The sequence below is a fragment of the Lontra canadensis genome, unplaced genomic scaffold (assembly GCF_010015895.1).
Source record: "Lontra canadensis isolate GAN:19392208 unplaced genomic scaffold, GSC_riverotter_1.0 scaffold4, whole genome shotgun sequence".
Lineage (NCBI taxonomy): Eukaryota > Metazoa > Chordata > Mammalia > Carnivora > Mustelidae > Lontra > Lontra canadensis.
Window position 1 is genome coordinate 230,683 of NW_022630998.1, and position 12,053 is coordinate 242,735.

Consider the following 12,053-nt stretch of genomic DNA (forward strand, 5'->3'; position numbering starts at 1 on the left):
TCATACTTTCCATATGGAATATTAATATTCATTATTCGCAAAGTAAAAAGGCGAGCTTCTCATGTTAAACTTTAAAAAGCCTGTATTTAATTAATCTTCAAGTAAATGAATCTGTAAAAAATAGTAAGAAACCGATGGGTATTTTGAAAATTACTGCTTCTGCTTTAGCCTTTCTCTTAGGTCTCGAATTTGCCAGATATTTTTAAAGTCACTTTTCAGGCATTAGATCCTGTTACACGGCAAATAAAAAAGAAGACTAAACGCGATTTAGGCATTTTTTGATGAATTTAGTTTACTGCCATACTTCAGCATAGAATAATAGAAGAAAAATATTCTACTTCAAATAATGTACTTTTTAAAAAATGATTCTTTGGGGGCGCCGGGGTGCCTCAGTCAGTTAAGCATCCGACTCTTGGTTTTGGCTCAGGTTATGATCTCAGGGTCATGAAACTGAGCCTCAGATTGGGCTCTGCATGGAGCTCAGAGGCTCCTTGTGATTCTCTCTCCCTCTGCCTTTCCCCCCTGTTCTCTTTCTCTCTAATTAATTGATTAATTAATTAACTAAAATATTTTAAAAATTATCCTTTTTTAAATTATTGAAGTCTAGTCAGCATACAATATTATACCATGCTATATTAGTTTCAGGTGTACGACATAGTGGCCAGACAATTCTGTAAATTCCCACTGCTTACCCCAGACAAGTGTAGTTACCATCTGCCACAATACAATGTTACTACGATATCACTGACCGTATTCCCTACCTGTACTTCTCATTCCCATGACTTACGTATTTTATAACTGGAAGTTGGTACCTCCGAATCCCCTTTACCTTATTTCGCTCATCCCCCACCCATCTCCCCTCTAGCAAATAACGTGTATCTTTTAGAAGTGGATCATCTCAGGAGTAACTCCATTTTCCATTTTGCTTGCTGTGTATTAGTGGCTTTACTCCTCTAGAATTGTCGTTTCTGTTTGGGTATGCAGAAACCAGAAACGTGTTTTCTTCTTACTGTGATTTTGCTCTGTCTCTTTGCGCTGCAGATGTAACCCCCATTCGCCTTTGTGAAAAGCTAGTTGCCTCTCAAACATGCACACATTTTACGGTGTCTTATATCCCCAAAGGAAACCACACCATCAGTTTAATTTGTTTCTGCTTTCATGTCACCCGTGCTACTTATAAACACTGGAAAAGGTCTTTTCATTCCACTGAAGTTTTTTGCAGCTCAACTTAACTGGGTCTTAGTACTCTTCCCTAATTGAGTCACTATCAGTATCACATTCTCCGCAGTGCCAAGAGAATCCCAGTTTGTTTTTGCAAAAACCCCCATAATTTTTGCTGTTCTGTTTCCCAGAATCCAAATCTGTTCGTTCTCTGAAGATGGTTTGCCTCACGGTTAGAAGACTAAAGTCATCCTGTAGGGGCTCCTTCTTGTGTCTCACTTCTTCTTCTTCTTCTTCTTCTCCTTCTCCTTCTCCTTCTCCTTCTTCTTCTTCTTCTTCTTTTTTTTAAGATTTTTGTTTATTTGACAGACAGAGATTACAAGTAGGCAGAGAGGCAGGCAGAGAGAGAGGAGGAAGCAGGCTCCCCACTGAGCAGAGAGCCCGATGTGGGGCTCGATCCCAGGACCCTGAGATCATGACCTGAGCCGAAGGCAGAGGCTTTAACCCATTGAGCCACCCAGGCGCCCCTGTGCCTCACTTCTTGACACTCCATCTCTCTCTCTTTTTTCTCCTTGTCATCTGAGGCTAACATCTCTAATTACCTCTGAGGATCACATCTCCTCCTACCTCCTCTGAGACATTCCCATACTTAGCCTTTTTCTCTCAGTCCTAACCTGCTCTCTGCCTGAGATACTTCTACCCCTAAAACAACAACCAAACAGATCTTTTTTTTTTTTTTCTTAAGATTTATTTATTTTAGAGAGAGTGAGAGCGAGAGCAGGGAAGAGGGGCGGGAAGAGAGAAAGAATCTCAAGCAGATCCTTGCTAAAAGCAGAGCCTGATGTGGGGCTTGATCTCATGATCCTGAGATAAGGTCTTGAACAGAAACCGGGAGTCAGAGCTTAACTAACTTTGCCACCCAGGTGCCCCCAAAACAGATCTTTCTTCAACTCTACTTATGTCTCAAATTTCCCTTCTGCAAACTTTTTGAAAGTATATTTCTGTTTTCCTTGACCTTAACTTTAAACAGTTTCGTTTTTATCCTTATCCCTCCATTGGAGCTCAACTCTGAAAAGTCACTGGTACATAATCTGTCAGCAACCAAATCTAGCGACTTTCCTCAACCCCCCATTACTCCCTGTGGCACTGCACAGAAGTGATGACACTGCCTTTCTGGAAACCAGAAGTGTTTCCAGAATTCTGAACAGAGTCTTTTGTCTGCATGCCCTGTTTCTTTAATTACGAACTTGAACCTTTGTCTTTCCAGGCTGTGACTTCCTTTGCCCAATCTCTTTGTTGTAGATATTCTCTCAGGACTTTCCCTCCATACATACTCTATATGCTCCTTTTCTGGAAATTTTCATGGTTTTAGACATCATCTCTGTGTGCATAGCTCTGAAACCCATGAATTCTAAATGACAGGCCTCTATTTGCTGTTTTGGCTGGACTTACATTTGAATTCTACTACGATATCACATGCAACAGGTCCAGAACAGATTCCACTTTTTTTCTCCTTCCCTAACCTGCCTTTCCGGGCTTCCCCTTTTCCTCAAGTGACATCGCCACTGATGTTCTCTTGGATCCGTGATTTCCGTGGATGCTCAAGCTTTCGTAGATATGCTGCCAACACAGCCCTTTGAGATACGTTATTGCCAAACTAATTTTCGAGAAGTGCAATTATAGGTCCTTCCCCTGCTGAATAGCTTCCTGCCACTTACAAAACAAATTCCAGATCTTAATATGGCATTCATGGTTGTTGATAACATGCCTGAAGCCAAACTATCTGATGATAGTTCTCAAGACCACACTTATCACTGGGCAACTATTTCTTATTATTAATGTAAATATTTTATATTAGTTGCTCTTTTCTCTACTCATCAGGTTCCTGTCCCTGAGACTCTGCTCATGCTGCTTCCTGTCTCCAACACCTTTTGTGATCCAAACTCCACACATTCTTCAAATGCTACTTCCTTCAGGCTTCCCGGATCTTTACAACTGGAAGAAACATTTCCAACCTTTGTATTTCATTTATGTGTTACTAATAGAGCCATACTCATCTTCTTTTGCTTAGTGTTTATATGAAACTTCTTCCCCATCCTACTACTTGTAATCTGTTTGTGTCTTTATTCATACAACATGTTTCTTGTAAACAATATATAGTTGGGGTTTTTCATCTATAGCTTTTTCTTTAATCTAGTCTGTCAGTCCATACCTTTTGATTATGTTCTTTAGTCTGTTTATATTTGCTGCAATTATTGATATATTTGAGTGTAAATCTATCACCTTAGTGTTTTAATTCTATTCCTCTTGTCCTTGTTTGTTTGTTTGTTGATTGGTTGATTCCTCCTTTCCTATCTTTCTTTGACAAGTGGTTAACTTACCTTTTTTTCCTGATATTCTATGTCCCATGTTGAATTTTTTTTTTTTAAGATTTTATTTATTTATTTGACAGAGAAAGAGAGATCACAACTAGGCAGAGAGGCAGGCAGAGAGGGGGAAGCCGGCTTTCTGCCGAGCAGAGAGCCTGATGCAGGGCTCAATCCCAGGACCCTGAGATCATGACCTGAGCCGAAGGGAGAGGCTTAACCCACAGAGCCACCAGGCACCCCCCCATGTTGAATTTTTAGTTCTGCCTCTTTGCATGTGCTTGTGGTTTGTGATTACTGTAGAGATAAAATTTGCATGTTTAACATATCACAGTCTGTGTTTAAAAGATTAGTTTAAGAAAAAAATCTAAGAATTCTGTGACAGTCTATTTCCAGAGTTTAGTCCTTGCTTTAGGTAAGCTGAATGCACTATAGGCTTTAAACTCCCCCAGTGGTAAGACACCCCTGCCTTGTACTTACAAGGCTCTTCCCTGTTCTCCTGCTGCACCCTTAGGCTGCTGCGGACCCTTCATGCACACAACACAGAGGGAGTCCCTCCTGCCCCCCCCACCTTTAGTTCCCACCCCTCCCATCAGCAGTAGATTGTTCTTATCTGGTACCCTGTGCAAGGTCTAATTCTCCAGCTCTACCTTCAGATTTAGGCAGGACCTGCACTCTTGAATTGATGAGGGTCTCTCTGCTTTGTTAGACTGCCCCCTCCCACTGCCTTACTGTTACTGGGTGTAAGACATGGTGGGTTGGAGGGCTTATGTAGATAGTTCCTGCATGCCTGCCTTCCCTAGGGTTCTCACTCAGCTGTTCTTCCTTTTCTCTGTGGCAGACACCTGCTGCCTCATACTCACATAAGGTTACAGCTTGGGAAATATTCTTTTGGTCGGGCTGATGCACTCTCAAACTCAGACAGTCCTTTTAGTTCATTAATGTACTTTGAAACTTTGATTCTCCAACACACTAAGAACTTATGATTCCATAAGTTATCTGATTTGTTCTTATTGCTTAGGTGGGAGCAATCTTTTTTGTCACTTTCTATACCCTGGGCAGAAGCAGAAACTCCCTATTCCATTTTATCCTTCACTCTTCCATAGATTTAGTTCTCTCAGAAAAAGTGCTAAGAAAAAGACTCGAGTGCAAGCAGTTCATTGGGGAGGTGACCCCAGGAAACCCCAGTAAAATAGTGGGAGGAAGACAGGGAAGAGAAGGAAGTCTGTATATGGTGGGAATGAGCAGCTGAGGTACAGTCCCATAGGGGGGCTCTTGGAACACTGCATGGAATCAGCCTGATTGGTGAAGTGGCCATTATCGACCAACTCCCACTTGTGATTGATTAGCTGCCCTGCCTGTGGGTGGCTCCTGTTCCAGATCAAAAAGGCCTAGAATCACAGGAAGTTGTTCAGGTGAGGGAATGTGGGACGGTACACAGTGTCTCCTCTAGACTCTCCAATGACACTTATGACTTTACTTCTCAGGAATATTGGCCTACTAGAGCCTGATGTTATTGAAAAGATGATTCATACCTGATTCATTTCCATAGTCTCCTAGCAGGGAGAATGGCCAGAAGATAAGTAAGCAAGAATTATTAAATGAGAAAACACATTTTATAAAGTACCAATTTGTAGAATTCTGGTCATCTCTTTTTAATTTCTTATCGTCCTTCCAAACCCAGACCCTCTCCCCCACTCCCAACCACTCAGATGACGTGGTTTATTCTCTTAATCGCCAAAAATATTTCAGTTTCCCTGACTGGGTGGAATTTTAAAAACTGTGATTGTCTAGCTAATGTGAATGTATTATAATTTTAAAGTGTTATTTCTACACTTGCACTTTGTCTAACAGATATTTTATATTCCCTGTAGCCAACAATGATAAGGCGTCCACCAACAGTTATCTGCTACATTTGTGGTCGAGAATATGGAACAAAGTCTATTGCCATCCATGAACCACAATGTCTGAAAAAGTGGCATAATGAAAACAACTTGTTACCGAAAGAGTTAAGGAGACCAGAACCTAAAAAACCAGAAGTCAGGACCATTACTGGTAAGTTTTTGAAAAAAAGAGAAAAGAAGAAAAGACTTGAGTGTGTAAGGGAGACTTTTCTCTCCGAACTTATTAAAAGAGAGGTATTCCTTTCTTACTTATTCAAACAACTGAAATCAGCAACATTTACTGTCTTGATTACAACCAAATAGGAAAAACAGTTCTAGAATGCCTGACCAAAGCACCTCAGACGCTAAGATGTAAAGCCACTATTGTCAAAACTGTGCAAGGAGGGAGGCCCACTAGCACTCCCTGTATTTCCCAAAAGCTACTTTCATGTATTATCAAACTTAATACTTAAGAAGCACAAAGCTTAAAAAATCTTAGATGGCACCTAGAGACATGTTTTCAAATATGAATATGTCTTAGTGTTCACAGAGCAGTATACCAGACTCACAGTTTGCAGGGTCCACCAGCCAGGGTGCAAAATGAATAAATTGGTCCACGTGTGACAAAAGGGAGGGTGGGGACCATGGTGAGTGGGAGAATGCTGACTCTCTCTAAAGGAGGTCACTGCTACCTGCTTCCTGCTGTTACCTTTAAGAAATTTATTCCCATGTGGGCATATTTTTTTTAAAAGATTTTATTTACTTATTTGACAGAGAGAGATCACAAGCAGGCAGAGAGGCAGGCGGGCGGGGAGGTGGGGGGGAGCAGGCTCCCTGCCAAGCAGAGAGCCTGACGCGGGGCTGACCCTGAGATCACAACCTGAGCCAAAGGCAGAAGCTTACCCCACTGAGCCACCCAGGTGCCCCTCCATGTGGGCATATTTTTGATAACACGAAGGAAACTGGAAATCCAGAAATTGATATGCAATGCCCAGATCTTTCAAATTTTGCAATTAATACTTTGTACAGCACGGCACAAGCCAAATGAAACCCTGTAAACTGCTGTGTGCAGCCTCTTTATGGAGCCTTTGTTTGCTCATTTGGGGCAAGAACAAAGTAGTTCAGAAAATGTTTGCCAGACCAACTCAGACTCGCTCATCTTATTTCAACTGTCATCACTTCCTCAGCAGATCTCCTCAAAGGAAAATCATTCTTGGTTTTAAGAAAATTACCATTCAATTCATTAATCCTCTTTCTGTAACTGTAGATTTGCCTAACTAGAGGGTACCTCCAAGTCATTCAGTATCAATGAGTCCAGAGCACTCTTGTCAGAAATGTGACACAGAAGAGTTCTCTAACTTCCACAGAGTGGAATCTAGGTTGCCATAATAAAGTTCTAGAGGCTGCTAGGACCCGACTCTTCTCAGTCCTTGCCAAGAGTAGGAGAATCCATCATTCAGGTGGGAAAGGTGTTCAAGGTGAACACATCCATCCATGAAATGAGAGCATTTGCCCACAAAGACGTTATTTACCTCACTGAAACTCTCTTCCTAGCAGTTCTGTGTGGTGTCAAAAATCTGTTCTCTTCACTTCTGACTTTATCACCTTCTCTGCACAAGTCTAGAAGAGGAGAGAGAAACGACTGGTTTGAAGGCCCTGAGGGGTTCATTAGTCTGTTACTGGCCACAGGTGGAAATGGTGGGCCCTATCCCTATACTTCCCTGCACTTGTCCTCTGGGTGCCACGCTGTTTTTGTTTCTGAAGGTGTCCTTTCATCTTGAGGCTGAGAGAATTCCTATTCCCACCCTATGGACTTCTTGTGGTCATGGGGTCCAGACAACCCTTCCTCCAGATCCAAAGTCAAAGCCCTACTCAAAAACTTTTAGTAATGTGATGAATCCTCCCCAGTGAGACTCAACGGGTACTCTGGAATTTTTGAATCCATGTTACATTGTATGAGTAAGGAGAAAGTCCGTGCCATTCCCTTTTCAATAGTTTTCAAAGCTCTCAAATTATCCTGCATGGAAAGTGATACTGGGTTTGTCCAAAGGAGAAAAACGAAGTTGTGCTGGAGTTTAATTTCCCGTGGAGTAAAATCAAGAACATGAGGAGTAGTGGGATGGGAATCTAAAGTTTGCTATGCTTGTATGAACCATTAGGAAGGAGTCACAGGAGAATTGCCTGGGCTTTAATGAAGAAATATTTGCTGTGAAAATGATAAAAAGAAAAGTATGCAATTTAGATTTGAGTGCCTGGCTACACTTAGGGGGGCCTATTTTGGGCGATTCGAAGACACAGTCAATTTAATGTACTAAAGCCATTCTATTTAAATAAGGTTTATTAAAGCTAAATCCCACACTGTTTTTCTAAAATAAAGCCATATGCCTTTTCTCCTATGCTCTGCCAATGACGATTATACATCTCTCAGATGTCTTGGTTGTTTTCTTAAGGACACTTCTTTTCGTCGGATTAACTATTCTGTTTGCATTCTTTGCTTTAATTATTTAAAGAGTCTCTGAGTTTATGGCCATGATGAGAAGATACATTTTTAGGATATCATTCATCCTAAATTCACCCTGAACTGTCAGTTTTGGCCTTTCAGAACATTCCACTGAAGGATTACAGAAGAGGAAAACACAAATGCATGTTCTTTTCCCTTTTTAAGTTTATATTTAGAGTCAATTGAAAGAAGGCCAAAAGTTGTATTTACAAGATAATAATGTGTAAGCAAAGATGTTAATAATTAGTGAAGAATGCATTATCATAACACATAAAACAACAGTCTTCCCCTTTTTAAAATCCAAGGAGTGAAAAGTCTCTGGTTCATAGCTAACTTTTTACTCAACCCTTGAAAGAGGGAGTGGTACTTTTTTTTTTTTTGGCAAAAATAGTATGATTTGTCTAAACCCTCAGTCAACAGGTATTTCCTGAAAATATTTTCCATAAAAAGTAGAGTATGGTTGTCCAGAATAAAAACTGATCCATGTTTTACCATTTTTCTTTTTCTTTTCTTTCCTTTTTGTTCCTTTTCTTTCTTTCTTTCTTTCTTTCTTTCTTTCTTTCTTTCTTTCTTTCTTTCTTTCTTTCTTTCTTTCTTCTTTCCTTCTCTTTTTTTTTTTTTCTTTAACTTTCCAGCCAAAGGTTTCTATGATCTTGATGCCTTAAATGAAGCTGCTTGGACCAGTGCCCTGAGCCAGTTGGCTCCCTGTAATATTTGTGGGCGTACCTTCCTGCCAGACAGACTGATTGTTCACCAACGATCCTGTAAACCAAAAGCCGTCAAGTAAAGCCCTCTCCCAGCACAAGTGTTACAGGACTTAGATCCTTTGGAGAGAGATTGGGGTATGGAGAGACGGAGGGAAAGGGGGTAAAGCGAGGAAACAAGAAACCCTGGAAACCACTCGAGGCTGTCTAGAGCGGGAAGCCTGCTCAGGGTTCTGGTGGCGCGAGCGTGACCATGACCCTGACGTGGTGGGCCGTCGCTCTGCATTTGCCAAGCCACTGCGTGCTTGGGTGCAGACACACGGTGGCTAAGGGAAGGGAGGGCTCGTCACACTCCGTGGGGCAGAGTTACCAGTGGGCTGCAACTCCTCAGGGCTGGCATTTTTGTCTCCAGGAAATTTCAGAGCCAACTGTTGCTGTTTTTCTTCCCTTCTCTTCTTCCTGAGCAGGATTTTTGAATTTCACAATAAGGCCTATTATTTTTCAGGGAACGAGAGGGTTCAGGTGGCGATTTCAGGCAACTCCTTAGTCTCCAGAAAAACTGGATTCCTTCCTACCCTTGTGCTTTCTGAAATAAGGTGCCACTCCCTGTTTCCTCTAACCCAGGGAAATGCTCTTAATTGAGCTGTTGATTGGGAATCTTCTTTTCTCTATAAAATCATTGCACAGCAAAGACTTTCAAAAAATAGCTAAGGAGTTAAAGTACTAGAATCATGTCTAACTCCTACTCCCTTACCAAGAGCGGGAAATGCTACAGAGAAATTTAAGAATTCATGCCAGTCTCATATGTCAGAAAACTGCTACAGTGCAATTCATCACATGGGTGGAGGTTAGCGCTTTCCTCCTATAGGAGAAGTCCAGAGAGTTCTCTGTGGCCTCAGAGAGGCTTATAGGTGTTTCATTGCTCTAAAAGCCTGCCAGAAAGTTCTGTGCCTCCCCACCCACTGCCCAGGCAATGGCTTGTGCAACTGCTCTGTGTTTTAGACCTTGAATGTGCATTCATAGAGGCGGGGCTCTCCTGGGAGGAGGCCAGGGTCAGGAGGTGCTCTGCCCAGGAAATTCTGCTCCCCTGGACAGCGCTGCATTGCCTGGACTCCTAGCAGTTTTGCTTGAGGTCTTTGTTCATTTTATGGCTGAAGTTCAGAGCCATCCAGGATCCACTGGGTTGCTGCAGACCTTGAATTCATGACCTAACACAGCACAGTCAGCTCCAAATTATACAAGTAAATGTGTTGGACCTAATATTTTAGTCCCACGTCTCCAATTACAAGAGGTTAGGTTAAGATAATTGCACTAATCAGTCGTTATTATTTTGTTTTGTTTTTGTCCCAAAGGAAGAAGAGATTAACTTTTAAAATAGTCTTTGGGTACCCTCAAAGAAGATTACCCTCTTGAGAAAGATACAGCATCTAACACCCTGTTGATGGTTTAGTTCTTTCATTTTGCTAGCACAGATGACAACATCTAATACCGGAGTTAGTGTACTGTCAATCAGCCACTGTGCTTAGAGCCCCTTAGACTGCCATGCGGATAAATCTCCCATCAGCCTAGGAGGAGAGGTTATCTTTATTTTATGTCTCAGGAACGGTATTTAAATAGATAACAAGCTAACTCGAGGTCACCCTGGGCTTGAGTAGAGGGATGGACTAGGGAAGCAAACTCGTGACTCCCGGAATCCCACACTCCCACCGGTACCTGTGGTCTCTGTATGCTACATCTCATCACGGGCTCGATGAACCAGGCGAACAAATGATCCACCACATGTGATTTTTTTCTTTTTCTTTTTTTTTGGTACCCAGCATTAAGTAACTAAGGCAAGTAGGGATTTTAGGATGCTTGTCGTTTGCCTGCCCGTCAGGGTTTCTCTTAAACAGAAGAGGTGAAAACCCAAGTTTGCACAGCTCTTTCGAAAGCCACCCTGCCTGCCGCAGATGTTGAGCAGTCCAGCGGGGAAATACACCAAAAATGCTGACCTCAACTTTGAAATGGGTTGCCACTTGGGGTCCTAACAAGACATTCTGATAGCCATTCCTTTCAAAGCATGACCAAAAAAAAAAAAAAAAAAAAAAAAATTCCAAGCCAACTACTCCTCCGTAGGCATTACTAGGTCTGTGAGTCCTTGAAGGGGGAAAGGGACGGGTCTTGCAGGAATCTCGCTTCCCCAGGGAATGGTGAGCTTCCTGGACACGGGTCACAGGGCTGCGGCGGGGTGGGGTGGGGGGGCTAACTGGCCTGCAAGTGTTGCGTGGAATTACAGTAGGAATGACAACAGTCAGAGAGTTCCTGTCTATCAGCAAAGGTAAGTCCTCAGAACCTCCTCAGGGACAGGAAGAAGCTTGCCTGTTCTCTGCCAGCGGCCCTCCCGCCAATTAATTCACTTCTGTGCCGATATTTGTACTGTGAGAAGAAAATAATCTAACAGTCGTTGGCACCTCCGTGAACTGTGAATTTGAACCTAGCCGTGGTCCCGGTGGATACTCTCCTAGATGATGACAAGCAGACCCTAGATGAAGGTACTTGGAGCTCCTAGGCTCTCACGTCCACTCCCAGCCAGGCAGTTACTGGTCTGGGCTGCGTGATTATTAGAGGCATGGGCAACACTGCACTGCCCTCCGCCGCTCCACTAACTGGGGCTGCTAACTTCCCTTAGATTCTCCTCTAGGAGGGGAGTGGGGGTGGGGCAGGGAGTAACCAGGTGCAGGGAGTGGGGGGCGCACTAATGAGAGCAGATGTGAGGAGCATTGGGTGTTACAGGCACCTGATGAATCGCTAAACTCTACCTCTGAAACGAATAATACACTCTGTGTTCATTAATGGAATTTAAATTAAATAATAAATAATAACAAGTAAAAGTTTAGGAATTGGAGAAAAAATCCCCTCTAGTTAAGGCTACAGGAAGGGTTTCAGGATTTCTGGACGCTCATTTGCATCTTCCATTCGCATCACAGGTGCAGGGGATGTCCTCTCCGCAGGGAATCCTGGGGACCCTGACTAGCAAGTCCTAACAGGGGTGTGGAGAGGAGGGATCTCCTGCTGTGAGTCACCACCCCCCCCCACCCCCCAGAAGTGGAAATCTGTTAAGAGCTCCGTTAGAGGGACTCTCCAGGAAGCCTCCTCAGAATATTTTCTGACACACAAGTATTTCTAACTGGGGTCTCCGGGCTGGCTCCTGGAAGACATTGCTTTGGCCTGAGGAATTCTGACCCTTGTCTGTTTGTGGAAAAAGAAGCTGTTGTGGCTCTGGACAGGCAGACTCATTTGCGGAGCAGAGTTGAGAGAGAGAGAGAGCAGATATCCAATGTGTCTTCCTCCTGAGAACAGCCCTGGGTCTTTCTGTATTTGTTCCCTTCTGACATTAGTAGCCTTTCTTCTCTACGCCCCTATCTGAACTAACCTGTGTGGCTTTAATACTGTATCAGGT

The 12,053-nt window shown here is 42.8% G+C and overlaps 1 protein-coding gene across 1 annotated transcript in view; it reads left to right on the forward strand.

Annotated features, from left to right (window-relative positions):
• Positions 1-8,823, forward strand: part of LOC116859162 (zinc finger protein 474-like) — a 55,898-nt gene extending 47,075 nt beyond the window's left edge. The window contains exons 3-4 of the mRNA XM_032844243.1: positions 5,402-5,582; positions 8,546-8,823. Coding sequence (XP_032700134.1) covers positions 5,402-5,582; positions 8,546-8,697 — 333 coding nt within the window. The 3' untranslated portion in view covers positions 8,698-8,823. The remainder of the gene's footprint in view (positions 1-5,401; positions 5,583-8,545) is intronic.
• The last annotated feature ends 3,230 nt before the right edge of the window (positions 8,824-12,053 follow it).